The sequence below is a fragment of the Aythya fuligula genome, chromosome Z (genome assembly GCF_009819795.1).
Source record: "Aythya fuligula isolate bAytFul2 chromosome Z, bAytFul2.pri, whole genome shotgun sequence".
NCBI lineage: Eukaryota > Metazoa > Chordata > Aves > Anseriformes > Anatidae > Aythya > Aythya fuligula.
Window position 1 is genome coordinate 11,247,851 of NC_045593.1, and position 27,826 is coordinate 11,275,676.

Genomic DNA, 27,826 nt, shown 5'->3' on the forward strand with positions numbered 1-27,826 from the left:
AGGAGAGCTTCATGATATACTGAAGTACTTATCTGCTAAAAACAAACTAAAAAATGCCTATAACATCAAGTCATTAAAATAAAGAGAAGGGTTTTTAAGTGCTCAGATCTCTAGTGCTCATAGTATCAGCTTTAGGGCTTGAACACAGCATGAAGTACCCCTCTTCACCATCCTCAGAGGAAAGACATTCTCCATAGGTGGCCAACGCATCCCAGTTTGGCATGGTGCTGTCCGAGGGATATGCAGTGCTCATACCCAGGTTTGCACCCACCTGCCTAGATCCTGCTGACTCCAGCTGCTGTGGCAGAGAGTGCTTTCTGCCGCCCCGGGAGTATTTCACTGCTATCTCATAGCTCGATTCACCATTTTCCACCATCAGCTCATCGTCTTCCCCCACGGACTCTAAGCGGGATCCGGCACCTAGGGAAAACCACAGAAAGGCATCTCAGACATCTCAGAGCTGCTTCATCCTCTTGGCAGCACATAATAATCACCTCCTGCAAACCCCAGACTAACAATGCCTTAAAACATTGCTTCACTGTACCCAACAGAGTGCTTACAAGCTAGGTTTGATCATCTACAACTGAAAACTTTTCTGCTGTCACAGCTTTTGCATGATATTTCAGTGATGCTGAACTCCTCAGCACTGTCACTCATGGTAGTAAGGAAAAGCAGAAAATTGAGCCAGTAGCTCAGGGACAGAAAAGAAATTCAGCTGTTTTCACCCAATAGCATTGCCAGTGCAGTAAGCTCTCAAGCTTCATTTATTTAAAATTAAAAGACCTGACACTGTGGCCGTATTCATTTCTGGAGGTGTCATGTCACTTTGAGGGAAATTTTTCTGGAAAGGAAGAAAGGAATAATGTGCCAAATAAATGCTGTTTCCTTTCCTTCTGTCTGAGATCCTAGTTATCTTCAAGAGGAGAAGAGTGCAGAGTTCACATTAGAAACACAATGACTTGTCCTGCAGGATACCCTGCAGTCAGCAGCAGAGTGCCCTGCTCCCTGCACCAGGGCTCCTCCAATTCTCATTTTCTCTGAGGTCCCCACAGGATCTGGTCCCAGCATTTCCTGCACTTTTATCCCTGGAATTCCCCCACCATGCAGGAAAGCACAATTAACCCCTATTTTACAGATGAATCCCAAGACAGGCAAAATTCACACATGCTGGATTTTGCCTAAGTTTTGAGATTACTTTTAACCAATGCAAGCTGGAGCTGCCACAGAAAGGGTAAGCTCTGCTTCACTACCCTGTCCTTACATTGGATGCAGGACTCACAAGCCATGTGCTGAGGGAGATCCATTGCACATTTGCCCAGATAAGCCCCAAATCTGTTCTCTGTCACCTCCTCCTGGCTAGGATGCTGTGCAAGCACCAGCACTAGGGAGGGAGCAAGCACAGAGCCAGGGACAGCTGCTTGTTTTCACCCAGCAAAAAACGAATTTTGCCACTGTATACATAGGCAGGATTTGCACCCGCCTCTCAGAGTGCCATTTAAACCCACTCCCTGCTTTGGGGTGTGAAATCACCGCTGGTTTTAAAGCTCCCTTTCCATAGTTTTGCAAGATGCTGTTGCTGCACACATCCAGGAAGGCTACCTTGGCATGTCCCAGCATCTTGGTACTTCTTGCACTCCCAGTCCTCCAGGTACCAAAAACTAACCCTTTCCCATAACCTCCCCCTCTCTTTTAGAAGTTGTATTTCCATGTTTTTTTTCCCTATCTCTGAACACAGCTTCCCTTCTCACACTGCATCCCAGGATGGGAACCAGGAAAGAGGATGCTCCTGGCTGGGTCCAGTGAACTACCAGCACACAGCCACAGGGACTGCAGGCAGGGCAGCTGCGTGGAAGATGCTAAAAATACCTGAGTAAATGGAAATGGAGGTGAACATTTGAGGGAGGGACTCTCAGAGTGCATTAGGGATGAGAATTTTGTTGAGCTCTGGTCACAGGTTACTGCTAAGACTTGGGCACAGCACAGTAGACAAGGGTGAGAGTATTTGCTATAACAGGTATGTTAGTGATGGCAGGTTGAAAGACCTCTCTTATTACAGCCCATTAAGTTAAAGCATACTGAAATAGGGAACACAAATGATTAATAAAAAAAAAAAAAAAGAAAAAAAAAAAAAACAGAGAGAGAGAGAACAAAGAAAAATACACAAAAAGAAGTTTCCAAAATTTTGCTTCATCTTTCTGTCAATTCAGCTCAGGAGGCTGAATGCAAATGTCTTACAGCTGGAATTTTCCTTCCAAATTAAGCCATTAAACCTATGCAATGTCCAAAGAAAAGAAAACCTACCTCACTTTTAGAGAGCTAAAAGAAATACTCATCAGAAAAACTTTACTACTGCTATCTTTTATCAATCCAGATTTACCTTGGGATCGACTTCTGTATTTCAGTATGCCACTTCCCAGAGTCGGACTCTGGTTGTTTCCTTTGGACACTTCCACAGAAGCTGGGTCTTGAGACTTCTCAGTTTCCATCACCTAAAAAATTAAAAATTAAAAAAATCCGATATAGTTGTGAACCAGTAAAGCTGACGGAATTCCTCTCATTGTTACTAAGGTACAGAAAATTCCACTGCACATCATCTTAATTTTTCACAAAGATGTCATTGTATTAAGCCAGCACATGTTTCTATGAATGATTTTCAGTAATGCCTTTGGACATGATGTGATATTTTTACAGATGGATATGCCTAGAGCTTGGTGTGACCAGGCACCCACTGCAGGGCACCACATCAATACCTCCACTGCACCTCCAGCACACACACACCAGCTCATTCGGGTGCTTCCACCACGCACTTTTACATTTTATTGTAGCTTTTATTGCAATTTATTCAGCTCAGCAAGCTTCCAGAGACACCAAATGCTTACAGAGACAGCCAGTTTAAAAAAGTGTTGTTTTATTGCTAGTGACCACAGCTGAATGCCAACACGTAACGGATAAAAAGCTGATTTAACAGGTTATGAGGATTGCACAGCCAAGCACGCAGCAGCCTTGGATTGTTCAGCTAAAATTTACTCAGTCCCCATATCATGCAGCCCCCAGTGGCTCCTTTCTCCACTAGTGGCTTCCTTTATCGAGCTGCAGTAATCAAGTTTTTCCCAGTGGTGCTGCTGCACAGCAATCCTTGGCACACACCCTGTGCACACACCAATTCCTCCACATTTTCACCCCATTACCCACTGCGCAATTTTAGACAGCTCATGGCAAGGATGGAAAGTTTTCCAATACAACCACTTACCGGTCACTTTATATTCTCAATGTGCTATATTAACTACTGCGTCAGTTTAAAAAAAAAAAAAATCCCCTCAAATCACCAAACACTCATACGGTTGAAATAGTTTCTACTTCCACTATTGAAGCTTAATAATGGCATGATTTTCCTCAGACCCTCCCTCCCATGGCTCCATCCCTCTTCTCTCAAAACCAAAAAACCCACAAAGCTTGTCTTTTGCAGAGTCTAGGCCTTGTGATTACCATTCAAAGGGTAACAACTTCAGGAAAAGATACAATTGGCAGATAAAGCTGAAGTGGAAACTGCTATTGGACTTGGGCTTTTTATTCCTCCCCCTTCAACATTAACAGCTACACTTAGCTTGTGCATCCCGGCCAGTTCTTTTGGATTCTTCAAGGCATTGCAACAACAGCCTCATAGTCTTCTTCTGGTATCAAATGCTTTGCAACTCATGAGCTCCACATAACAGGATTTATCTGAAGAAAATAACTGCATTCACATAACTGGTGCTTATAATTTGGCCATCCTGGTGAGGAATTCATTCCAGAAAACATGTAAAAATAAGTAAGTAAATAAAATCCAACAGACCCAAACCATCAGTGCCTAGACCACAGCTGAGGTATCAGAACCTCTCCATACGATTCCCTTAAGAACATACCCAAAATACAGCAGGACCATTTAGAAGTGAGCCAGGACTTCGTGAATCACATGAAGTTATGCTGCAATTTACCACAGTAGTGAAAATACCCTTTAAAATGAGAATGCCTCCTGTGTAGAAAAGGAAGAAAGCATTTGCTCTGAATTCATCACGACAATTTGTCTCTGAATTCATCACTGCTGCAGCCCATTTCTGTCCTGAGCCAGGTCTCAGCAGTGACCCATTGCTACATTCTGCTTTCCTACCACAGAGGGTTTTACTTAGTTTGGGGCTTTTTGCTTTTGTTTTAGCTCTTTGCATTCTGCAACTCCACACATTTCCATCTAGTGTGGTGAGAGGAAGGACAGCAGACAGTTGCTGCCACCTCAAACACCCCAACCCCATGCAGTCCCGGAGGCTTCGTGCCTGCAAACACCCATGCTGCATGTAGGGTCTGCGGGCAGACACGCACATGTGGACACCAATGCCAGGGAAAGCCTCAAGACATTCTCCGTGGCTTTCTGAAATTGAGTTTTATCCAACTTGGCTTCAGACTACAATATGTCTGAAACATCTAAATTACCTATGCCTCTGTTTATTTCTTATTTTAGCAGAAATACTTCTCTGACATGGATCGTAAACATTTAGGAGAAGACGTTCTAGCATTCGCAATGAGGCAGATACTCTAAGTTGTTGAAGTTGTCTAATAAACCACCAAGAGTTTTACCCTGCTCAGAAAACATTCAGAAATCCATTCCACAAAGCTTGCGAGAACTCTCAGCAGTTGTGTGCCTGTAATCTTTGGCTCTGTTGTAACTCTGACAAGAAAACCCCAGCTCCACCTTATTCCCCTGGCCACACGTGAACATACTGCTTTTCTGTCTCAAAGCAGCCGCCAGGATTGTGACCATGCCATTTTAATTTTCCTTGCTTTCAAGGAAATGGAGCTTACTATTTCAGTTCTGCATGCCTCTTATTAAGCTAAACCCATAAATCCTGCCCGACTGCCATCTCGGCTCTGAGGACAAGGGGAGCTTTAACACACGTGGTTGTTTGAACAGATTTGAGGGAGATCTAAAAATAGAGCCCATTCTGCCAGTTCATTAAGTAACTCTGGGATCAAGCGATGGTGACATCTCAATTGATTTCAAAGGAAACAGTGCTATCACGAACACACAGTCTTGGCACTAAACCAGGATGAACAACTACCCCCAGAGTCCTTGCTCGGGCAAAACTCCAGCACGACCAGGCCCTTAATTAGGCAAGATGAGGAGCAGGATTATAAGAGTCTGCATTGTTTAACCGCAAACAGCTTGGCAATCATCACTGATTTACAAAAACAAGGCAGGACACACGGGATGATACAATTTAATAAGCAAACTGCTTTGCTGCTGCCGAGCTCCTCTGCTGCGAGCTTCCCCACCGGCGAGTCAATCCAACCCCCAGGGCAGAGCTGAAGATAGACGAGTTCAATGCGACTGTTAGCAGGCGAAACGGCAAGGATTAGACCCTGGCCATATGCAGCATGCCAAATTCAGCCATACCTTCACTGGCAAATGGTCAGACCGACTCTAGCCCACTGCTTTAAAACAGCGCCGTGTTAGAGGAGCGGCTGTGCCACTGCACGCAGCAGCTCCGCAGGGCATAACTCCCCATCTGGTCCTGACGCAGCCAAAACAGCTTTTTCTTCAGCAGCACAACCCCAAACTTATTTCATCACAAAACACCCCAACACTCCTGTCCCCAGTGCAGCCAGCAGGATGAAAGCAGTGGAGTTGGGACTGCCTCCATCCAAAAGCAACCGCCACCCGCACAGAAAGCTGCAGAATGCCCACTGCAAACCTTCACCTGGCCCCTGCAGAAAGTCCCTTGAGACTAGCAGATGCCCCAAGGGCTTTAACCTTTCTAAAAGTTTGTGAGATTTTCTTTGAAGATGTGTTATAATTCTAGTTGTTCCAGTTATTTGTGCAATTATTCACCACTTTGTGGGGCACAGCATGCTTTAAGCCTTAAATGTGTCGTCTGGTGGGCAGAGAGCTCCACAGGCCCCTTCACCTTACATGGAAAGAAAAATATCTTCACTTTTAAATTAGCTCTTTTTCAATTTAATTGAATCCATCTCTCAGATAAATTACAAAGTGCAGCACTATAATTTACTGGAATTAGCACCGCGAACAATGCAGAGGACACAGATTTTCTCATCTCGGTCAGCACCGAGTTTCCCGTTGCTTACTGCTCTGATTCCATGGCATGCACAAAGCTTCCCATCTGCTGGAAGGACCGGGACAAACCGTGTTGAGGGCTGCAGCACCCAGGGCAGCCTCCCAAAACTCAGCAACTTGGCAGGTGCCCAATGGCAGAGGAAGCAGCATGCTTGCCTCAGAAAAGAGGCTCACCAGGACAAACTAAACACAGATTTAATTGCTTCTGGAGCAAGCTAGAGTGGTCCATTCTTTCATAAACACAGAGATCCAACACATCCAGGGATGGTGGACAAGAAGAGGAACATCACCTCCATATCACCGCTATTTACAGCTTTGCATCTCAGGAAAATATGGTGCCCTGCTTTCTCACCCTGCGTATTTGTCGAGGCAGGCTCCACCAGCGAGACCCCACAGCCCCGTCCTCAGGCTACGTTTTGCTCCACTAGTGCAGCAAAGCAGCAGCTGCCATCCCCAGCAGCGCTTCTGGGAAGGACCTGTGTGGGTACAGCAGGCACAGCCGGGGCTTCCTCCTGCCTGGGGCAAGGGGATGGGAACCGAGGACTCCATTACCTAATTATAAAGCAAGAGTTGGAAACCTCCCGCTTCATGTGCTGCAAGGAGATCAGGAAGTCTGATAAAGATTCAAGAACTGGAGCTGCCCTATTTTCTGAATAGGTGGAAATGCTAAATAAACAGAACAAAAGCCTTTAAAGTGGTCTCTAAGAATGCCTGGTCTATCACTCTCACAAATCCCTGCATTCAAAAGCCAGCCAAAGCCTTTGCTGTAATGCAGGAGTTGCTAGAAAGGGCATTACTGTCAGCTTCAGTAAGTACAAAACTCCAATGGTTATTTTTATCGCTCTTTACCAAGTCTATGAAGATGTCACACACAAGCCTGCACGTGAAACACAAGCTGGCACTCGCCGACACAGAGCCAGCAGCAATACCTGCCCACACGCCCTCAGCAAATAGAAGGTGCACACTATGGGAGAGCTGAGCTGCTTTCATCTCCCAGAGTGCTCAATTTATTTTGTTTGAGACACCCCAAAACCTACTTCAACAAGTTTGATACCAGGAGACCAACATGCTGATCATGGCCCAGAGGATGCTGGCAGGCTACGGGTTCTCAATATAAATGGATGCCAACCACACTGGCTCCAAAGACTCCCTGGTGCAGTGTTGTATTTATGGCCAGGGATTCTGTTAAGTAAAGGAGACTCCATTTTCAGGCTTCCAAATAGCTGTTAAAATTAGCACTTAAGTTCTGAAGAGACAAAACATCCTTTTAGATAGAAAGAAATTCAGGAAATGGCTAATGCAGCTAAGTTCCCCAAGAAATAGATATCACAGGGAACACATGCCTTAAAAATAGTAAGATGCTCCCAGCTAAATCGTTCCTAATCCTTTTTGTTCTGCTGCAATATATTATGATTTTCACTATAAACATCTTCTAAGCTGAAGGAAATCAAATTCATACATTTCTGAGATGGTGCACAAATGGATCACTGCTGTTTTCTTTTTAATGCTTTATCCCTTTTTTCCCCCCCAACATCAAAAAGGATGACATATTTGCATGCAGTATATTCCTTGCCCACGAGATGTCTCCAATTGCTGCACAGAGGTCCCAGAAGATTGGTCCTGGTAAATAGAGGAGACAAACATGGAACTCAAGCTGTGTGAACACCACTCCCGCTCCTCTGTTATTTTCTTTAATAAATGCTCAGCTCGTGGCTTAGCACAAATCCAGAGACTATACATCATGGCAAACAACAAGCGGCTGCTTTTTTTTTTTTTTTTAATGACAACCTTTTTACTCACAGTGAGGGACAAAGCAAGCAATAAACAATCCTCAAAATAAATAACTCTCCTGAGAATGAAGCAAGACCTCCCTAATACCAAAGTCAACCCGCAGCTGCATAGAGCATTCCCATGACACAGCTGGTGGAGAGCTTTGGATTTCAGCTCTAAAACCACAGTTTATATCATCCTAAGTACATGAGAGGATACGGAATACATAAGCATTAGGCATCTTTCATACCTGAATCAAGGATCTGAAGCCTCGTATGTTACACAGGCTGCATTTATTCAGGCACAGCACATCTAGAATACATTTTAACAGAACCCAGCCAAGACTGGACCATGTACGTGCTCAATAATTTTCAGATAAACAGACTGCTGATGCAATGACACGACATTCACACTAACTCTCAAATCCTAGAGCCTTTATCGTCTTTCTGTTAATGTATGTGAACTGCGTGGCTGTGACAGCATCTCTCTTGTCCCAGTGCCATGAGGGGTTATTTTTAGCTTGTTAAAGGCAGTTCATCTCCTTCAAAACTGGGCAGTTATCCAAACAGCCAAAGGAGAGGCAGGCTGCACTGTATCTGTTGCTTTATGGGAAAAACCCTCATTCACAAAAACAAAGAGCAAGTAGAACCTGTACGGTAGATAAACTTGAGTTTCTATTATGCTGCTGACTTGGCTTTCAAACATGTCACATGAAGGAGCAAAAACTACAACTCTGGGTATTGTCTACACTGATATTTATGGTCAAGTCAAGAAGGTTATCTTCCACCAGCCCAAGCATCAGTAGGTATTTCATATTTTGTATGAAACAGCCTGTATCAAGTCTACAGGGGACCCTTCAGAGTACTGGCCTCTCGGTAATACAGCTTTCTCTGTGCTTGCCTTTAACACGAAGGCTAAAAAAGAAGCCCAGGAGGGCTGGAACCAAGGAAGTCCCTGAAGAACGTACTCACATTAACATCTCCATTGTGGATGAATTTCAGAACCTGTATGGAACAGTAATTCAATGACACTGCCCCCGTGGGCCTTCTACCACTCTTCTTCCTCCCTGTGTTCACACGACTCATGCCCACATCTTCACAAAGCCCTTGCCTGTGCCACCACCATCAGCCCATCATAGCTGCTGCACGTCCCTGTGGCAATAAGATGAATTGCATTTGCTTATTTTAATGTGATATGGCTTCTGGAAGCAAAACAACTGCTTACACACAAGAGGAACAACCACATTAGGCAAACAAAGAGTTGGTCTCAAAACGTTTTGTCATTTTCTCCTGCCCAAATTTCCGTCTACATTTACTCTAAAAGCTTGCATTTTACCATCTCTCTGGAGCCACCGCAGGACCCAGAGCATCTGTTCAGCTGTTCTGAAGGGCACCGCATGGGCGCAGACCCCTGGACATGCTGGACAAGGCTGTACCCCACTCCCACTCATTCCTCTTCAAAACGTGCCACATTTTTGGCACAAGGCAGGCACTGCAAATTTTTCCAGCCCTCACCACAAGGAGTTACTGAGCCCTTCCCCAGGACAAGGCTGGCCACAACAGAGCCTCACACCAGGCTCTTCTTCATCTTCACCCACCCCAGTCAAAACATTTCAGTGCAAAAGGGGGTTTCTGATGGCGAGAGCTGTTTCTCGCTTCTCCAGCCATGCAGCCCTGTTCGAGGGGTGAGTCATGTCTCAGCAGCCTCTTTCGAGACTGCGGTGCCCTAATGGGAATGAACGCTCGAGTCCTCTTAGTAATGAGGGTCCCTCCCCACGCTCTGCACACATTTAATTGTTGAGTTATGCTTCCTGTTCCTTTTCAATGTTAATGCTTTCTCTGAAATTCTCTCCCAGTGTTTCCAGAAGAACTTTTGACCTCAAGAGTGTTTTTAAACTTATGGCATTGTTATCCTCTTCCTTATTATGCTTGCATGGCTAGAGGTAATTACATACGGATTCCCTGGTAAGGCAGAAAGGCTCACAACAGAAAATAACTAACCAGTCCTATGGCTCAGATAATACATAAAAACAGGGAGGGGGGTGGTGGTAAACAAATGCATTTCTGCATATTCACAGAGCAGGTTGTTGCTGCATGCCTTGCAACAACAACAACAAAAAAACATAAGTGGGCTTTGTCAAGGGGTAAGGAAACCCAGCTTCTGTGAGAGACCATTAACCGGAGACATCCTGTTTCTGTCACTTGTGGGAGCACCAAAATCTTGGTGGGTCATGGCCATCTATGCATGCAATGTGCCCTCAGCTGGCATGAAGAACCCCAGCACCACAGGCAGCAGTTGCCCAGGGAAGAGCCCCAGATTATGAAAAGCCCAGAGGAGCAGTCCCCAGCCTTCCCTCCCTGCCTGCAGCAACTGAAGATCCAAACCTCCCGAGGCGGACGCCCTCGTCTTGTGTTTAATAACTTTTTGGAATTTCTCATCCAGCCCATTAATATGGAGCTGTTCGCTGAAGTAGAACGCTTCAAAAGGAAAATAGTCAGATCATCCCATATTGAACAACACAGCACCACCAGAAACAAAGGCTAAAAGCTTTTGAAGCAGTGGAGAATGGTATGTGCCTCTGTCAAGGGACCTGAAACGCCCCAGATTCATCAGACACTTTGCAAATTCTTGGCAGATCTGCTTTCTGTTCAGAGCTCATTTCCCAGGTTGCTCTGCCATGCAGCAATACAGTGACAAATAGATTCAATTTCAAGCAACAGAAATGCTAGGAAAAATGAATTAGAATTAAAAAAAATTGTCAGAGGTAAATATTACCCTATCATCCTATTTCACTTGGACATAAATAATGACATTTTAAAATAGCAGTGTCAATTGCACGAGGTAAAATATGGATTTAGGGTGAGAGTTTAAAATCCCCGAAGTGACTCAGGACAATTTAACACAACATGATTCTGTGGCCCAGTATTTTGTATCTGAAGTTAAGAAACATTTTGGCCAAACTAGCTCTGAAAGAAATGTACTTTAAGGATATTAATGTAATCCCTTTTCTGCCTGCGGCACAAGTTTTATTAAAGTTAAAACTTTAAGGGATGTTTCATGTTAAACAGGGCTTTACATAACCAAATTCTGTTAAAACAGAGCTCAAATTAAATTGTATTATGAATTTTTTATTAATGAAACACAACAAACACACTTTTGAGTAAGCCTTAAAAGTGCTATTTCTCCTAGATTATGGTTTTCAAGTGTCACAAAACTTTTCTGCTGTGTCCTGGGGAAGCTGAATAGCTCAGATTATATTTCCCTGGCTGAACTGGAGCAGAACTTAAGGCCTTAGAGAATTTACTCACAGGGAGAATATTGAACATCCACCACCTATAGAAGAGACATTTTCCCCACTTAATTTTCATGGAATCACAGAATAAATTGGGTTGGAAGGGACCTCTGGGGGCCCTGGTTCTGTTGCCTTCTCAAAGCAAAGATCACTTACATCAAGACGCTCTGTGCCTAGTCCAGTTGAGTTCTGAATATTTACAAGGATGAAGGTTTGAATGTGTAAATCCAAGTGATTATTTTTTCTGGCCAGCAACATCCCTTTGAATTCAAACACAACATTAGAAACCTCACCAGGCATGTGGGAGCTGCACCATGGTCTCCCTCCCTCCTCAGGTGGGCTCTGCAGGGCTCCCCGTGGTAATACTCACACATCGCAGAGGTAATATTTATCCATCTGTGCCAAAGTGTTGTGCCTAGGTCATCTTAGATGGTTGGGTGCTGACACACTAACAGCAAGCCCATCAGGAGTGTAAGTTATTGTTCTGAATATACAGCAATGAATTATTCTTACAGCAAAGCTACTGAAAGAACGCTTTAGGCAACGCTAAGAACTCCCCAAACAGTTCATCCTGAATGTTTCGTAGTATCTTCTCCACTTAGACTCTACAATTAGACATACATTGTGTTGGTCAGAAACACACAGACCTGTTACTGTACCAAAAACTCCCACAGTAACTAAACCCTAAACAAATGAGAGGGAACTTCCCCCTGAGCTTTGCATGTCCACAACTGGTTGCACGCAGGCAGTTTGGAAGTTTGGCTTGTCTTCTCAGCCTTTCACACAGCAGCAACAAGGGCAAAGTGGAGTCACACTCCACGCTGGAGTCACACTCTTCACTCTGCAGAAGTGGAGTCAGGCTCCTGGACTTCAAAAAGCAACAGTGAAACATCAATGGACAATAAATCCTTCTGAATTACTTTTTTTTTTTTTTTTTTTTTTTTTAACCTGACCACCCAGCACCTGACAGCATCCCTGTAAGTCTCTGCAAAACCCTGCACAGTAAAAAGAAAATTATTTAACCTCTCATCAGAGGTGAGAAACTGGTCATGATAAAGTCAGCTCCCGTCCAGAGCTGGGCTGAAAATTGGTTTCAAATCTAAAAGCCCTGATGCTTAAACTGAGAACTCCGTCTTAGTGACATGGTCCAGACCTTCAGTACCAGCGCCCCAGCCCCGGATGTCTAAAACAAGTACATTTATACTGATTAAAAAAAAAAATGGTCCAGCTTAGTTCCTGCTTTAATCACCAGCAACAGTCTCATCTCTTATCTACGATACAAATACAGGGAGTATACGAGAGCAAGAGAAGACATGTGATTACCATCAAGGGAGCTGGAGCAGCAAAGAACAGTAATTTCCAGAGCAGTTTTGCAGTTATATATATACACACATACATATATACACACACACAGTATGTATAATCATATAGATATGTTTTGTGGTTTTTCTCTTTAAATCATATGATGCCTCATGCCCACGCTGACCTTCAAACCGGCTTCAAAGTCTTGCTGTGAAAAATTCTCCCCGTCTCTCCAGACAAAGAATAGCCACGTGTGAAGTTTATCTTTTCAATACATTTACCTTCCCCTGTCCTGCCCGGTGGCACACAGGATTTGCACAGCCCAGACCAGCTGTCCCAGCAGGCTGCCCTGAGCTGATGCGGATGGATCAGGCTGCAGGTAGAGCCCAGGGGTCTGCGCTGCTTGGACTGCCCACCCCGAGCTGCAGAGCCCTGTCTGCGCTCCCGATGCTGACACAGCAATTACATGGGGAATGCAAAGACTTCCACACTCAGGATTAGAAGAGGAGAGATTTCAGGTGCAGCTGAACTGAAAGAAGAGGAGAAGTCCTCAGAGCCACCAATAACTTAGCATGACTACATCCCTCTGAATTACACTCCCTTTAATTTAAAAAAAAAAAAAAAAAAAAAAAAAAGGAAAAAATCTTTCCTGCCATTCTTCTAACATGCTTATTGTACTCAGAATTCTGTGATTTTCCCTCCAGCCCTTAGCAATGAATTACAAAAGCACAGAGCTATGGCCAATAAAGGCGACAGGCAGGCAAGCAGACCAAACTAGCTCAAAGTCAGGCTGTTGCCACTGCAGTGGCTTCAGACTTCAGGGCAGGCTACAAACTCAAGTACATGCTGAAGGGCTCTGGGCAGGCTTGCCTTCCTACTTTACAAATAAATAACCATCCCCTTCACAATCTCCTTCACGGTGTTGTGTATCTCAGTTACCTCAAGTTTCCCTGAATGTTATGTTAATCTGGAAAGGAAATATCCAATAACATTTAAAAATGCCCTCACTGAAAAACACGCAGAGCTTTGCTGAAAACTCAGGAGCATATGAAGTGGCAAATCACTGTTAGCATGTGCTGAAAGATTCACTGGAATGCCAGGGAACTGCATCCTGAAGCCATGTATAATTAACTTTTGACAAAATTTATTTTTATATTCAAGTTTTGCTGAGCCACAAACTTACAAAAAATTACCAGAACTCGAAACATGACACATAGCAGAATAAAAAGTATTTCTAAAGCCAGAAGAATGCTCAGATGCCCACTCAAGTTTGCACTCAAACGCTACCATGTCAGCAGCACCAAGCATTCCTGATTTATTTGCTTTTCCCTTCCTCCCCTCAAAATGGCACCTTGGCACATGGAACAGAAAACCACATAGAAATCACTAACAAGGAAACAAAACTTGTTACATTAAAGAGTTGCTTGAGAGTGGGGATTGTTATAAGCATAGACTTAAAGCAGGTCAGAAATAACATGCAGGCATGAAGTGAACACCAACATCAGGTAGATTATAGTGTGAGGCTGTAGGAGTGTAAAAAAATGCACAATCAAATCACCAAACCAGAGATCACATTTGAGCCATCCAAAGGTTTAAGAGATTTATTATAATTGCCACAAAAAAAAGAGGGGTGGGGTGGGGAGGGGAAGAATCAAAAGAAAAAAGTAGAGAAAGAAAGGCTTCAATTGAATCCACCTGCTTTCTCATGCTTGAAAACCACCCTGTAAGCTCTTTAGAGTTGTGAACATAATTTTATTCTGCATTTGTACAATACAACAGAGGCCCAGAACACTGATGAAGCTTCAGAGAGCCGCTACATTACAAATAAATAACAATAATCCACTTAATCTCTCCTTAATGCAGCCCCAAAGGGAATGCAGGCAAGATTATCAACCAACAGCATTTATTCAGCAGACCTTCAGATAGAGTTTGCAGCCAAAAATTCATATCACTCCCCCAGAAGGTGCCCATTTGCTCCAACAGAGCAAATAAAACCTTGAAGAACTGGATGATAAGCTGTTAAAGAAGTTTAGTTACAAAAGGAGGAGAGAGGAGAGCGTGTTACCACGTAAGCACTGCGAGAGACTTTCCCATCAGTTCCAACAAAAGCAATGGAAGCGGGTGGAAAACAATCCGACAGCAGGGAGAAAAACAAAGACTGTGATCACCACATAGCTCGGAGGACATGAGAGTTCCTACCCCCCATGCCACTGCTCTGCTACAGTGCAGGAACAGAGAGGGCAGATGCTGCAGAAGATGACATCCCCGTTTCAGCTCATCAACCACTTTTCACAAGAAAGAGGGCTTCATTTGATCGCCCCGTCCTGTCCGTATCGGGCTGGAGGAGAACATGACAGATGCAAGCGGGCATCAAGGGAGAGGTTAAGAACATCATCAAAGCCACACTTACAGCGACCAGTGATTCAGGAGACACATTCACCCCCTTCACATCATCTTCTTCTGGCTCTTCTTTTTCTTTATTGTCAGTGCAAGAGACAGAGTCTTGGACTGAGCAAGTGCTAAGCAAATCTGGCAAACTGGTAGATGGGTACTTCAGAAAATCCCCTTCGGCAGATTCCTACCCGAGAGACAACAAAACCATGTTATACCACATGCAGAAACCCACTGGAGTCACGGTGGTGCTGCCCCATTTCACCTGCCCCATGAGAGCTCCCTGATAATCCTCCCCTCCGTACATATCTCTGTGTGCTTGAGCTTTAATGGTCCAGTTATAAAAAGCAGTCCCAGTTTTAAGGAACAGATATAGTAAACAGAGACTAAAACATTTAGATTTTATACAGGAGAATTTAAAATAAATGCTACCACAGCAAGCCTGCTCCTCCCCAGTTTGTTAAACATAATGGCAAGCAGATCCAGAGTTTGCAGACTCATTACTCATTTCATTACATCCAAAATCACATTCTGCACTTCCCTGTGGATGCTTCCTTCACAAGTATACCTACCTATATGCTTAAGGAAAATGAATCGACTACACTTCTTAGGAGAACACAATGAAGACCAATCCACCAAACCTCTATGAACCCAGCCCCAACACTTCAGGAGCTGTTCCCATGCTTTGGCAGATTTTCTGGGAGGTAAACAAGTGTCAGCTGAAAGCAGTGGTGAGACAGACCCTCATTTTATTGCTTTCAAAGCAAATCCTGTGTTTGGAGTGCTCAGCAGGCCAAATTGCAGGGCTGCTTTCCTGTACCAACAAATAACACCCAAAGGGATCTTCTGGGGAACACTTCACCTATTTACACCTTTTTACACAAAGTTTTACGCTGTAAGCTTGTTCACAGTGATTATTTTGATGCAGCCATTCCATAAGCAAGCAAATAATTTTAAGGAGAATTTTATGCAGGCTGCCGCCTTGCGTTTTGGCAGAGAGTCCAATTGTCTAAATGAAATACAAAATGTACCTATTTCAGTTCAAATTGTGTTCTTTCCAGAATCAACACTGGTGGGGCTACTACCACACTGGGAGTGTGGAGAAGGTCTTGAATTAAATTCACTGTCTAACTGAAACATCAGAGAAGCTACAGGCTCCTCACTTTGAACATGGAAGGACAGAGCCTCTTCTTCAGGAACATAAGCAGAAGAAGCTTCCCAGGAAGCCCTAATTGCATCCAGACATTAAGCTCATGCCAACCCTCATCAGGTTGGCTGGGACAATGTGAAGAGGAAGCTTAAAAAAAAATCTGTAATAAAAAAAATAATAATCCATACACAGTGGCCTGCTGACATAGCATGTTCCCACCTGGAAATACATGCTCAAGAGCGGTCCCTGCCACTACCTCAGAGGCCCTGCTGGCCCCACACCTGCAGGCAGATCCTTCTGAGACCCCAAGCACTTTTGGGAGCCTGTCTCAACCCAAGCAGGGGAGCAGCAGGCTGTGGTATGGGGGAGCAAGCAACTGGAGTGGACAGGACTTTCTTAAACCAAGTGAAAATATTGTGTAAGGTCCCCTTGATCTCTCCTGTGTTGAAAGCAAAACTGAGAGCCCTGCTGATAAATGAGTTCCACTCTTATTCCCCTGAAATTTCATGCTACTTTATCTGCAAGAGCTTCACTCCAAGATATTAACAAGGACAAAATAAGGAATTCAAGCCAAGAGATCATCGTCAGGAGACCTCTGGCACACAGATACGACAAGAGATAAGAGGCTCCACGGGCAGGCATCTGACAAGGCTGAGAACAGCCTGCTTTATTTAGCAGGCTACGTATATTTTAAGAAAATGTTTTTTTTTGGCCAAAACTTCAGTAACGTCTGCATGACTAAATACAGCCTCATTTGCACACTGAATGACAGTGGCAATACAAGCAAATCACTAAGCTGGTCTATCCCCTGCTGATTTGCCTCATATTTATGGCAGCTACTGATAGTATTCCCAGTAGCTGTGCATTAAACTTAGGGGAGCAATAGCGTGCATGTGCCTGCATTTCAAAAAAAAATACGCCCTTTCTGTGCACAAACCCTTGAGGATAGGGACTCGGGGGACACCATGGAGAGGACTTAGCATGTGCTGACCGTACCTTGCTAGCAACCACCAGCTGGACCAGGCCAGCAGCTGAGCGAAGGAGAGCCACAGCGTCCTGGTGGGACAGCCCCACCAGCGACTGCCCATTGATCATCAGGAGCTCGTCACCCACCGTCAGCCTGCCGTCCCTGTGGAAACACAGCAGGAATGGGGAGCTGTAGTGTGGTCCTGCCACAGCATCAAGCCTTGGTGGCATGCGGAGGCATGAATAAAATGTGACCCAGCTGACGCTAAAGTAGCATTGATCAGTGCAGTGCTATTTGCCCAGAAAGAGGGTTCAGGAAAGGCCCCCAGGACATCACTGTTATAACCAGAGCCATTTCACTCTGTTTATCTGGCTGAGCCCCTTAGACCCTTCTCCACAGAGGAGTAGTAGCAGTGAGCCCCATCTCCCCACATCATGGAGGGCAGGGCTGGGGGTGAGCACTCTGTGGTGCAGAGCACACCCTCACCCGCCACTGATCCCATGGGGAAGACCCATCATCCAAAAAGGGACCTGGTCCAAAAAGGGACCTAGGAAAAAAGACCACAAGCCATCAGGCTCCTTGGGTTATTCTCTATCAGCAAGAGAATCTGTCTTTACCTTGGACTAAAAATGCCGGGAGGGGCCCCAGCAACCAACCACAAAAATAAGCTTTTAAGCTAAAAATTCCATATCCTCACCCTTATAGAGTGATGCAGGTCTCCACTATGGGAGAGCAAACCCCCTGCTCCCGGCTCCTGACTCTGGCTAACAGCGATGGCCACAGATGCTCTAGGGCACACACACCAAGGGCACCACCACCGCCTCACCTGTGTGCCGAGCCGCCTTCCTCCACGTGGGTGACGATGATGCTGTGGGGGGACCGCTTCGACCCTCTGCCTCCTGTTATCTGGATCCCCAGCCCATCGGTCCCCTTCAGGATGTGCATCTTCCATATGCGGCAACCTTCTCGCTGAGAGAAAATGGGCAGAGAGTCCTTGAATTTGGATTTGGACAGTGAGAGAGGGCTGGGAGGGTACAGGAGGAAGCGATTTTACAGCTGTGCTGCCCATCACCACACTTTGCTTTGGTATCTGTTGTCCAAGTGAAGGAGGCAGAAAGGAGGAGGCAGCACAGAGCAGGTGCAGTATGGAGAGGTTTCCTTGCAAGGCCGTTTGCAGTTTTTCTGAGCTACGCAGAGATACAGCTGTCTACGTCCCGATCTTTCCTGCAGCAACCAGCAGCCTTGAACCCCTTCGCCAAAACTCAAGGACTTGCAGCAGCTGGGCAAATGGGTGGCAGAGCAGCAAGAGGCTGTGCAAGGGGCACCTTGATCACAAGGCAGCACGGCTGCCACTGAAGCAGGAACCAGACTTGCATTACACAGCAGTGTTTCCCTCTCCAGAGGGACTTGCAGTGTTTGAGACACAGAGAAGAAAATGCCAGCCTCATTTTATCTGCTGCTGATCAAGTATTTCTTATTTGACAGCTGTTGTCCAGACTGTAAATAATAACTTACCCACCACAGAGAATAACTTTTCAATATAAGCAAGGTAATAAGTAATGTTTAGGACAGCTTTATTTTTTCAAAATAATTATAAATCCAAAAAAATATTTTACAATCTCTGGAGCAATACAAAATGCAAAACAAGAACCTAGTTCCAATGTGTCCTACTTGAAGGACTGGGCACAAGGAAACACCGAAGTGGCAGGTATCAGCAGAACAAGAAAGGAAAGAGAAACAAAATAGCAAGATACACAAGCAATTGTCAGGACTCTCTCAGGGAGAGGAGAAAGAAATCAGGATAACAGAATTACAGGAAACCCTAGGAAGCCTGCAAGGCACCAAAATGCACAATTCAGAGGCGATTTGAGGCTGCTTGCTGAAGTCACTCAGCACCGGGTCATCTATTTCTGCCTGGGTCTGTGCTGCACACAAGCAACGTTCCTGCAGCGCACAAACGCCCAAGTAGTGAAAACGATTAAAATTTCATGCCAAACTGTGAAGAGCATGTAGAAATTGCTGCTTGTTTCTGAGAAGTGGAACTGCTAAATATATCAGCGAACCTAAGGATCGTGGCAACAACTTGCAGATTTCAGGCCAATGCTCTTTATCAGAGCCTGTATTAAGTGAAGAAAATGTGCTTTTTTTAACCTGACCAGCGGGGCCCAGTGCTGAAACTTTATAATGAAATGCAACATTTGTTTCTCAGACCCAGGAAAAATGGTATCTACACCAGTATCTAAGAACAAAGTGAAAAATAAGAGATGAATGTTACACGGTACCTGGACCACAGGTACAAGGAACAGGAAAAACCAACCCAGTGTCTTCAGAGGTAAGCCAAAAGTTTGATCCTGGAAATATATATACACCTGTGGGTAATTTGTTAACCTGACAGTCATGCACATGAGCAATATCTCAACAGGTTTAACTGGGATGCTGAACACACTGATAAAAGCCTGGTCTCCTGTTGAGTAACAGGGCATGTCAGGACAGCGAATACCTTGAGATAAATTAAGAGTGATACATGAGACACCATGTTAAATGCAGGGGCAAGAGTCAATTGCATTTACCTACTGAAAAAAACAGCTAAGCTACAGCACGACAATGCTCCAGAGAGATTTTATTGCTATAAAGTGCCTTGCACCCATAATGAAAATAGCATAACACAAATGTCATATCTCTTCCTCCCTGAAACAAGCCCCAGCTGTTATGATGGCATCTATTCTCCCAACAAGATACTACTCTAAGTGTCCAGTTGTTAAATCCTGTTCAGAAGCATACCCTCTGATAAAGTTTAACAACGCAGTTATAACATTGTTTTCAATTTGCAAAGGCATTTTGGAATGCCAGTTATGCAAAGGCTCATGCCATGCAGCACCCCGCCTGCATTCCTTGTCACTTCTCACTATCACACATTTAAAAAAAAAATAAATCTGAAATTTATTCTTCACTGTCCTGTCTGCAAATACTCATTTACATAGCAAAGCACTTCACAGCAGCAAATGGTGAGACTCCACCACTCTTAACACAAGCACTGTATTATTCCCTTCAAAATCCCATTGAAATCAAAAGCACCTGCATTCAGTCTGAGTGTGGACCTTGGAGCATGGCAGAGCACACACTGAAGACAACCCCACACATACTGAAATACATATTTCCATTATTAGCTTTAAAGTGACATTGCTGCAGTTTTCTGTTTAAGAAAACCAAATCTTGGGTTGCTTCTGGTCAGCTGTGGGCTTTTCACTGTGATAAACAATTCAGTGGTAACTAGAAATCAGTGCCCCTTGTGAAACATCTGTAACTACATATTTAACCATGGCGGGGCTGCTATAAAAGCCCCCCACCAATGCCCACATACCTTTCAGCTACATCACACTGAGCTTTTAACAGCCAAGTATTAAAAGGCAGATGTCCCAGCCTTTGGTTGAGGCTTCGTGGAGAAAGGAGGTGTTCAGCAGAGCCCCCTTTCCCTCCCCTGTACAGGTGCTCTTCGGCATGGGATGCTTTGCAGCCATCTGGGAAACACTGATGTTTTCAACGAGCATCTTCTGTGATTCCATAACAGAGAAGTGTTATTACCACTCGAGGCCATGTCCAAGGATTTTTAAATGCATTTAAACTTGACTTGAAAAACAGCTTTCTTGGAGCTTTGCAGGTTCAACAGCACAAACCATAAGTGCTTTAAATAAAAGAAAATAAAAAAGTAGAATGATGCATTTTATGTCTTCAATTTTGATTTTTTTTTTCAAGGGATCATATTTTCAAGCTTTTCTTCCAAACAAGAAGACTACATGCTCACTTAATCTTTAAATGAAAGCTAGGATTCTGGTGTATTCACTCAGCTCCAGACACTTGCAATGCCCAAGGGAAACTCAAAGCACAGTTAGATTTGGCATTCATGGGCCTGATGTCACTGTCCTCGGAGCCTGCCCAGAGGAGGACGGCGACTTCAACTGCTGAACGATCTCCTATGTTGGGCTGCACAACACTGCGAGCTGCCAGCTTCGTATACCCATTAACATCTGAACTTCTCCATCCTTCTCAGAAGACTTCTCATAGTTTCACTTGCAGATGACTCGGCACAGTCCCCACAGCTTCGCTCACTGATGACACAATCAGCCTGCACACACGCACCCAGGGCTCCCTGTGCGGGAGCATCTCATGCCCAAAGCACAGGGACACACTGCTGTGGGTCCAGCCGGGTGTTTCAAACTATAGACATCCTCAGCAAGGGCAGACCATAGCCCGCTCTCGCTGTTCATAAGAATAAGAGTGACGTCAGGTCACAGTAATGAGGCTTGGCACTTGAGAAGCTAAGTGGAAAGGTCTCATTTGATAAGGTGGGCTGGCGGCCCGAAACATCACACAGTTCACCTGAGACTTGGCCAAGAGGCACACTCAAAAACATACACGCTTGCTTTGAGAACATCAAAGGAATGAGAAGGCGAAAATTCCTTTCGACTTTTGCTCCCCATCTGCTGAAAGCAAACTGTGCTCAGATCCATCCCATAGACTTTGTTCATAAACCCAGAGCAGCAGAGCTGCCTGCACAAAGGGATCCCCCTCTCTGGGAGGGCTGCATGGACCCCATGGACACTCGCCAGAGGGGGCCTCAGAGAAGATGAGACCAGAGCATCACAGACCTATGTTTTTAACTTCTTGCTCTCCAGTGAACACTCCTACAGCAGGAAGAAATAGAAACAGCCAAGCCGGAGAGGCTGCAGTTTGGCTAATGGCTATTTTTCATTCTCCACAGTTACATCACTCATAGGTGACTCAACTTTCCTCCCAAGTTGGCTCCTGCGAGCAGGCAGCACCTCCGATCAGATTTTTCCACTTGCAGATGATCAAAGCACACCAGCTACAAATAATTAATTTTATTATTATTTTTTTTAAGACAGTATGAATATTCTACTCGGATTAATCGGGTGCGAAAAAAAAATAACAAATAGGTCGCCTTATGTAACAGACCGCAAACAAGAACAGAGAATAGGGCTGGCAGCTTCAAGTCGGTCCCCACAGGCTGTCCTTCTCCACCGTGAAGCTGCTGCACATCAGGCAGCAGCCGCTGCGTGGAGCGAGCCCACATCTGGAATAAACTAGCATGCCACAGATCAGAGGGGATGCGCGCTGCCAGCGCGATGTGGGGAAGCTCGCGTTATGCCTGCTCTGAGTGCATGCCATCAAACGCTCAGTTTCATAAGTGCGTCATTAATAAAACAAAAAGGAACATTTCCCCCACTCCCCACCACCCCGAGTGTAAAATAAATAAATAAATGGAAATGTGTCAGAACCGCTTTTCCTTCCCGCCTTTCACCAGCTAATTGCAGGGGAGTTTAAAGGGGTTTGACTGATTTTGACTGTGTGGTGTTCAACAAGTTGCAAATCTGTGTATACAAAGGAAAGATTGCTTTGAAATGTTATATTAAAGAAAAGCTTGAAAGGAGCAAGGTGTAAACAAATGGAAAACAGAAATGCAGTAAGTAGTTAAAAAGCCAGGCAGCAAAATGGAAAATGGAAAATAGTTGTCTACAAAAAGCACTTTCTGTCACAGCAGCAGTTCAGCTGAATCTCATGTAAGTGATGGTTTTTAACCCAAAATTGGGCTGAGCCCCACTGAGATCACTGATGATGATGTGCCACCATGAATCATGACCAGGAGGGCTTTGTTGCCTGCAGCACAGGGACCTCATGGGTCTTCCCCAGCAGCAGAAGCAAACAGCTACCTCCTCACCTTGGAACCTTGACATGTTGGAGAAGGTCAGAAGATTCACAACTTAAAAAGAAGCGACCACATTAGGTTAGACAGGAGCTGCCAGTCAACACACCCATCAGGCGCAGCTGAAAACCAGCAGTATTTCCCATGCAGAAACACTCAAACCAGTGTATAAGCTTTGCCTTCAAGCACAGCAGCCTCCTCTATGTGGCCAGGGAGCGATAGTGGGGTGGAAATACCAGCAACAGCACCCCGTAGCATCCCTCAGCGATGCAGAATAAATGAAAAGCACTTCTCCCAGCTGCCTGCCATCACATGCTGCCTCCTCCCACCAGCCCTGCTCCCCACCGGACACATGGGAGATGCAGATCAGTGGCTGGTGAATTAACCTTCATGATCACATGCCAGGTGATTAGCTCAAACACGTCAATCTCAAGATGCAGTCAAAAGCCATCACTCTTCACATCACAGATACATTAATGTGAATGACTCATAATCACAAAATCATGCCAAAATCTGATTTTTGCAGATTCTTAACAAAGCAATTATTTCATTAGTGGATAACAAGTATGTTTTTCATTTGGTATATTACCAGGATGTTTTTAAGGCCGATCTGACAGCAGGAATCATGCTTTCATCTGCTGCCTTGGGTTCTGTTTTCACTGCTCTACAAGCAAGCTAACCAATTCCAAAACGAATCAAAAGTGGGGAAAAGAAAAAGCACCTGAGTTCTTTTATCACTAAGTTATCCCAATATGAGAGTTCTTTGCCCATCCCTACTGCCTGTGAAAATGTCTTAGCACCTGAGTCAGTGAAGCCTTTGGCTTCTACCTCCAGTTGACGCAAGCTACTCAGTGCCTCTGGGCATCTCCAAACCACTTGAAAGCAGAGAAAGGAAAAGCAAAACTAGTAGCCCTCAGTATGATTTGCACAGTGTTGACCATGTGAACTTTCCATGTCCACCAAACAGCTAAGAGCCAAGAGTGCAGACACAACTGTGATTCCACTCAAGCGTCCACTGCCGATTTAACAAGCCCTCTTGGTTGGACAAAGAGCCACCAGATGCCTGGCATCCTTCTACTGAAACATGAGTGCTTTCCCCATGGAAAAAGAAGTGTCCTAGGGGACAAAGCCTGGGGAACAGTGAAAAGAGAAAACATACCTTCCCCCAAATGCAAAGACATACATGCAATTAAAATACTCAGAATAGGCATCACAGATGAGGGGATGAAAACTCCAGGACTTTAAGCAGAACGACCCCCAGGGACCCATCTCCAGAGATGGGTTGTTGACATCATTTCCTTGGCAAGGGCTTTAAACATTTTATCAGCCATTGCATGCACCTGAACTCCATAATCACCCCTTACAAAAATCTGCTGGAGTCATTTGTCATCCTGAGCCATCACCATCTGGATTGCACCTCTCTGGGCTGCTCCCCTCCCTCCACTCACCTCTTGCCATCAATGAGAGCTTCACTGCAAGATCAGCCAAAGGATTTCTCAGCTATCCCGGGCCCTGGGGGGCTTCAACACAGCAAATCCCCCTGGGGAGCTCTGGATTTTAAAGGTTACAACCTATTTACATTTACTCAAGGATTTCACTAGCTCTCATTCCGATGCTGGGCTATTGGGAAATGGCTGGTTAGTTGGTTTGGAACATTGCAGAAAAAAACCTTGCTGACTGCAGCAGATTAAAGCCTATCCTGCAGTAAGTCACCATGTCAGTAAAGCCGGGTCTCTCGCGGGGACTATTCTTACAACTGCCAGTCAGGAATCCTTTGGGTTTGCTCTGTGTTTTCAGCACCCTGAGTCAAAAATTAAGCGTAAGTAGTTCTGTAATCATGACTTACATCTGAAACACTGCAGCACTAAACAAACGGCATACTCTATTTTTAGGCACATCCACTTGGTTTCAAACATTCACACGTAATGATTAAAAAATCAAATAGTGTGAACTTATGTTCAGCTAAAGCCATTCCTTTGCATTCCAGTTGTGGATCCGCTCTATTGTTAATGCCAGATTCAAAATGAAAAAACATTTTTTGCATGGGTGGGAAATGCTTTATACCTGCGCTCTCAGTTATGGCTTGTCATAGCAGAGCACGCCCTGTGCATCTCTGCTGCCTTTGTGGGTAGTTCATTTCTAACTGTGAGGATCCCTTCTCAAGATGAGGCATTAAAACTATGTCATTACAACTTCTCCATAACCATACTATCCCTACACAACCATGCCCGAAGCCTTTGGAAAACTCAATTCAAGCAGAGAATGAAAGAACAGATCCCTACTTAAAATTAAAATCTACAGCTACCACAGCTGCAGCTAATGCTTAAATCACAGCAAAGAAAGGCAAAACCTTCAGTCAGTTGATAAAACTTGGCAGCAAGTGTAACTTATCCCAGGAAATTGTGATGACAGTTGTTACGGAAAGGTGGAGCATAACTGGGAGAATAAAAAAAAAAAAAAAAAAAAAAAAAAAAAAAGAACTGTAGTATCAGTATTAGTTACATTAAAGCATTTCCTAAAACTCCAAGTGAAATCAAGGCCAAGTTTTGTCAGTGCTGCACAGCTACAATTAAAAGACAGCCCTTGTCCCTGAGAGACTTTACAACCCAAAACAGGCAAGAGAGAAGGAAGACATGCTTATCACAGTGCAAATTAAAACTTCAAGACAGTAGATAGCCCCAGGATTCATGTTAATGACAGATGGAGGCAAACACACAGGATAAAAAAGATGTTAAGAACAGAAACAGGTTCTCAGGAAGGCCTTTGCATGTCTAAAGGTGTCTACAATGAAAACTGAAAATGGAGTTATTTATGTCTAAAACATGCATCATACGATAGTGCCATAAAAGCCTTGATGAAATAATAATCATTGCTTAGGTTGCCAAAAAAAAAAAAAAAAAAGATGCAAAGTAACTCAGCTTCAGTAGTTCAGAGGAGCTGTAACTACATACCCTTGGAAGTTTCCTGCTCACAGCAAGGTCTGCATTTTGGTACAGCAAGTGCATGAGTTAGTTTTTTTTTTTTTTTTTTCTATTATGTTTGAAAAAACAGTAAAATCCTTAAAGTAAGCACATTATGTCAAGTCTCATGTTTTGATTCCTGTAACGTGCCATTAGCCTTACTCTTCTGCTTCGCAGGACAAGGAACGTTTTCCATTAGCCAAAATGCAAGGCAAGGCTGGCATTTACCAATGCTAATTGGTAAATATTGCTATAGAAAGTCTGTCAGCCTTCCCTAACTGCAAAGCAAAGTGCAATTCAAAAGCATTCAACCTTTCCCGAGACAAGCCATCTTAATAAGCAAGCAGTAATGGGACCGAACAAAGACGACTTTCGGATGAAGTGGAACCACGCACAGTTTGGCTGACGTGATGCGAAAGCAAGTGCTCCTTGGCAAAGATCTAACTGGTCTTTTACGTGCACACATGCACCCATGTGCACCTGTGCACACAGTCATGATCCCGGGGAGAGTTGTGGTCTACGTGAGATAGGCCCAACCGGTCTATAAGGCAGCAAAATTGCTTACGCGTGCTGCTCCAGCAGCTGGAACTCACCGCTGAATTATTTGGGTTAACAACACTGAGACTTTTTCATCTGAGATGTCCAAGCACCACAAAGCATTAATATACCCCCTGCCTTTTTTTAGACAGCTGGTAAGCTGGCTTCACAAAAACACAGAACATGTTTTACGGGGCCAGCAAATGCTGACTCCTATCCACGCTGGACACGTGCCCCACCACAGCCCATGCCATGGCTCCACCACCAACCACGCGTTTCTTCCAGCAAAGGAATACCAAGGCGTGGAGCCCCAGCCCCTCTCACCTGCCTGCCTTTCCTGTTAAAGCACTTTTGTCCTACCCAATCCTCTTCACGTAGTTTCTGATGGCAACTGCTGAACCTGTATTTTAGTCCCTTACAAAGGGCAGAAGCCTAAACTGAAGCAAGAGAACTCAAGGGGTTTCTGGAGGAGTCTCTCTTATTCTTTTAAGTGTTTAAGGACTTTTCAAAGCATCCTGTTGGGGCAAGAGGAAGCAAAAGTGGCCAGTATGCTCTCTAAGCTTCTTCTGGTTCATTGATGAAAGCCTCTCCCACCTCACCAGGTAGACCTGAATCATTTCAAGCCACCTTTGAAAACCACGCTTACCCCACAGCACCTGTAACAACCCTCGGGTCCCACCTCTGGTCCCCACCTGATAACCTCTCACCACTCCTCAGGGACTGAATGTCTGAGAAAGCAGCCCACACCTCTTCCAAAAATACTGTGATAGAGAAACAGAGAACAAAAAAATACAGATTCTGTCTGCCCAGTAAACATGATGAAACCACAAAACCGATATCTTGTGAGGAAACCTCATGGTTTCCTCTTCTTTATCGTTTTCCAGCTGACTCCAGCAGCCCCTCCCCTACTCGTCTTACATCCTTGCTCTTATAATTACCAGCCTAGAAAACACCCCCCTCTTTCAAGCCACTGAATAGAAGAAGCAAACTTTGATTTCTGCATTTAAGCTCCCAGATCTTCCCAGGATGTGATGGGTCATTACTCCTGCTCTGAGATGGCCTGTTTCTAAATCACCGTGCACAACTCCCACTGCAGCCTGCCAGGGTCCTTTCCAAGGTCAGGTCTGGTTTCCAGGCCTCCAAGATCTTCCTGCCAGGCAGATACAGCCTTGCTACTTTGAATCTGCAAATTTTCAGGGGCATTTAGGTTCATCCTAAAAATACTGCAGCTTAACTTAACCACCTGTAAACATTAAATACTGACTGTTAATTGACAGGTACAATATTTATTGAGGTTACAAACCAGCAAACAGTCTAGCAGATTTGTTTATACATCGCAACAGCAATGCCAAGTGCACAGGAGAGACAGACCAAGATCTGGGAGATGAAAGCAAGCCTGAAAGGGACTGACACATGCACACGAACCAGTAGCGCAGGAATCTCCTGGCAGGTTCATCTGACAAACAGTTTTCATCTCAGCTCTCGTTTTACAATTCAGCCCTGCTGTTATTAGCAGCACACAGTGACAAAATAAGAGGAAAAAACACTGAGCTCGTGGGAGAGGAGGCACACTGAAAGCAAACAACACCCAAGATATGAGGCTGCCTCAGAAGCACTCCTGGCACAACTACT

General features: G+C 44.6%; 1 protein-coding gene across 4 annotated transcripts in view; it reads right to left on the minus strand.

Annotated features, from left to right (window-relative positions):
* Positions 1 to 27,826, minus strand: part of PDZD2 (PDZ domain containing 2) — a 139,013-nt gene that overhangs the window by 38,831 nt on the left and 72,356 nt on the right. For 3 of the 4 annotated variants that reach the window (XM_032206416.1, XM_032206415.1, XM_032206418.1), the window contains exons 3-7: positions 17,802 to 17,944; positions 17,005 to 17,137; positions 14,878 to 15,045; positions 2,378 to 2,489; positions 272 to 420 (exon numbers count right to left, since the gene is read on the minus strand). In XM_032206416.1, coding sequence (XP_032062307.1) covers positions 272 to 420; positions 2,378 to 2,489; positions 14,878 to 15,045; positions 17,005 to 17,137; positions 17,802 to 17,944 — 705 coding nt within the window. The remainder of the gene's footprint in view (positions 1 to 271; positions 421 to 2,377; positions 2,490 to 14,877; positions 15,046 to 17,004; positions 17,138 to 17,801; positions 17,945 to 27,826) is intronic. The other variant, XM_032206417.1, reaches the window with a different exon arrangement.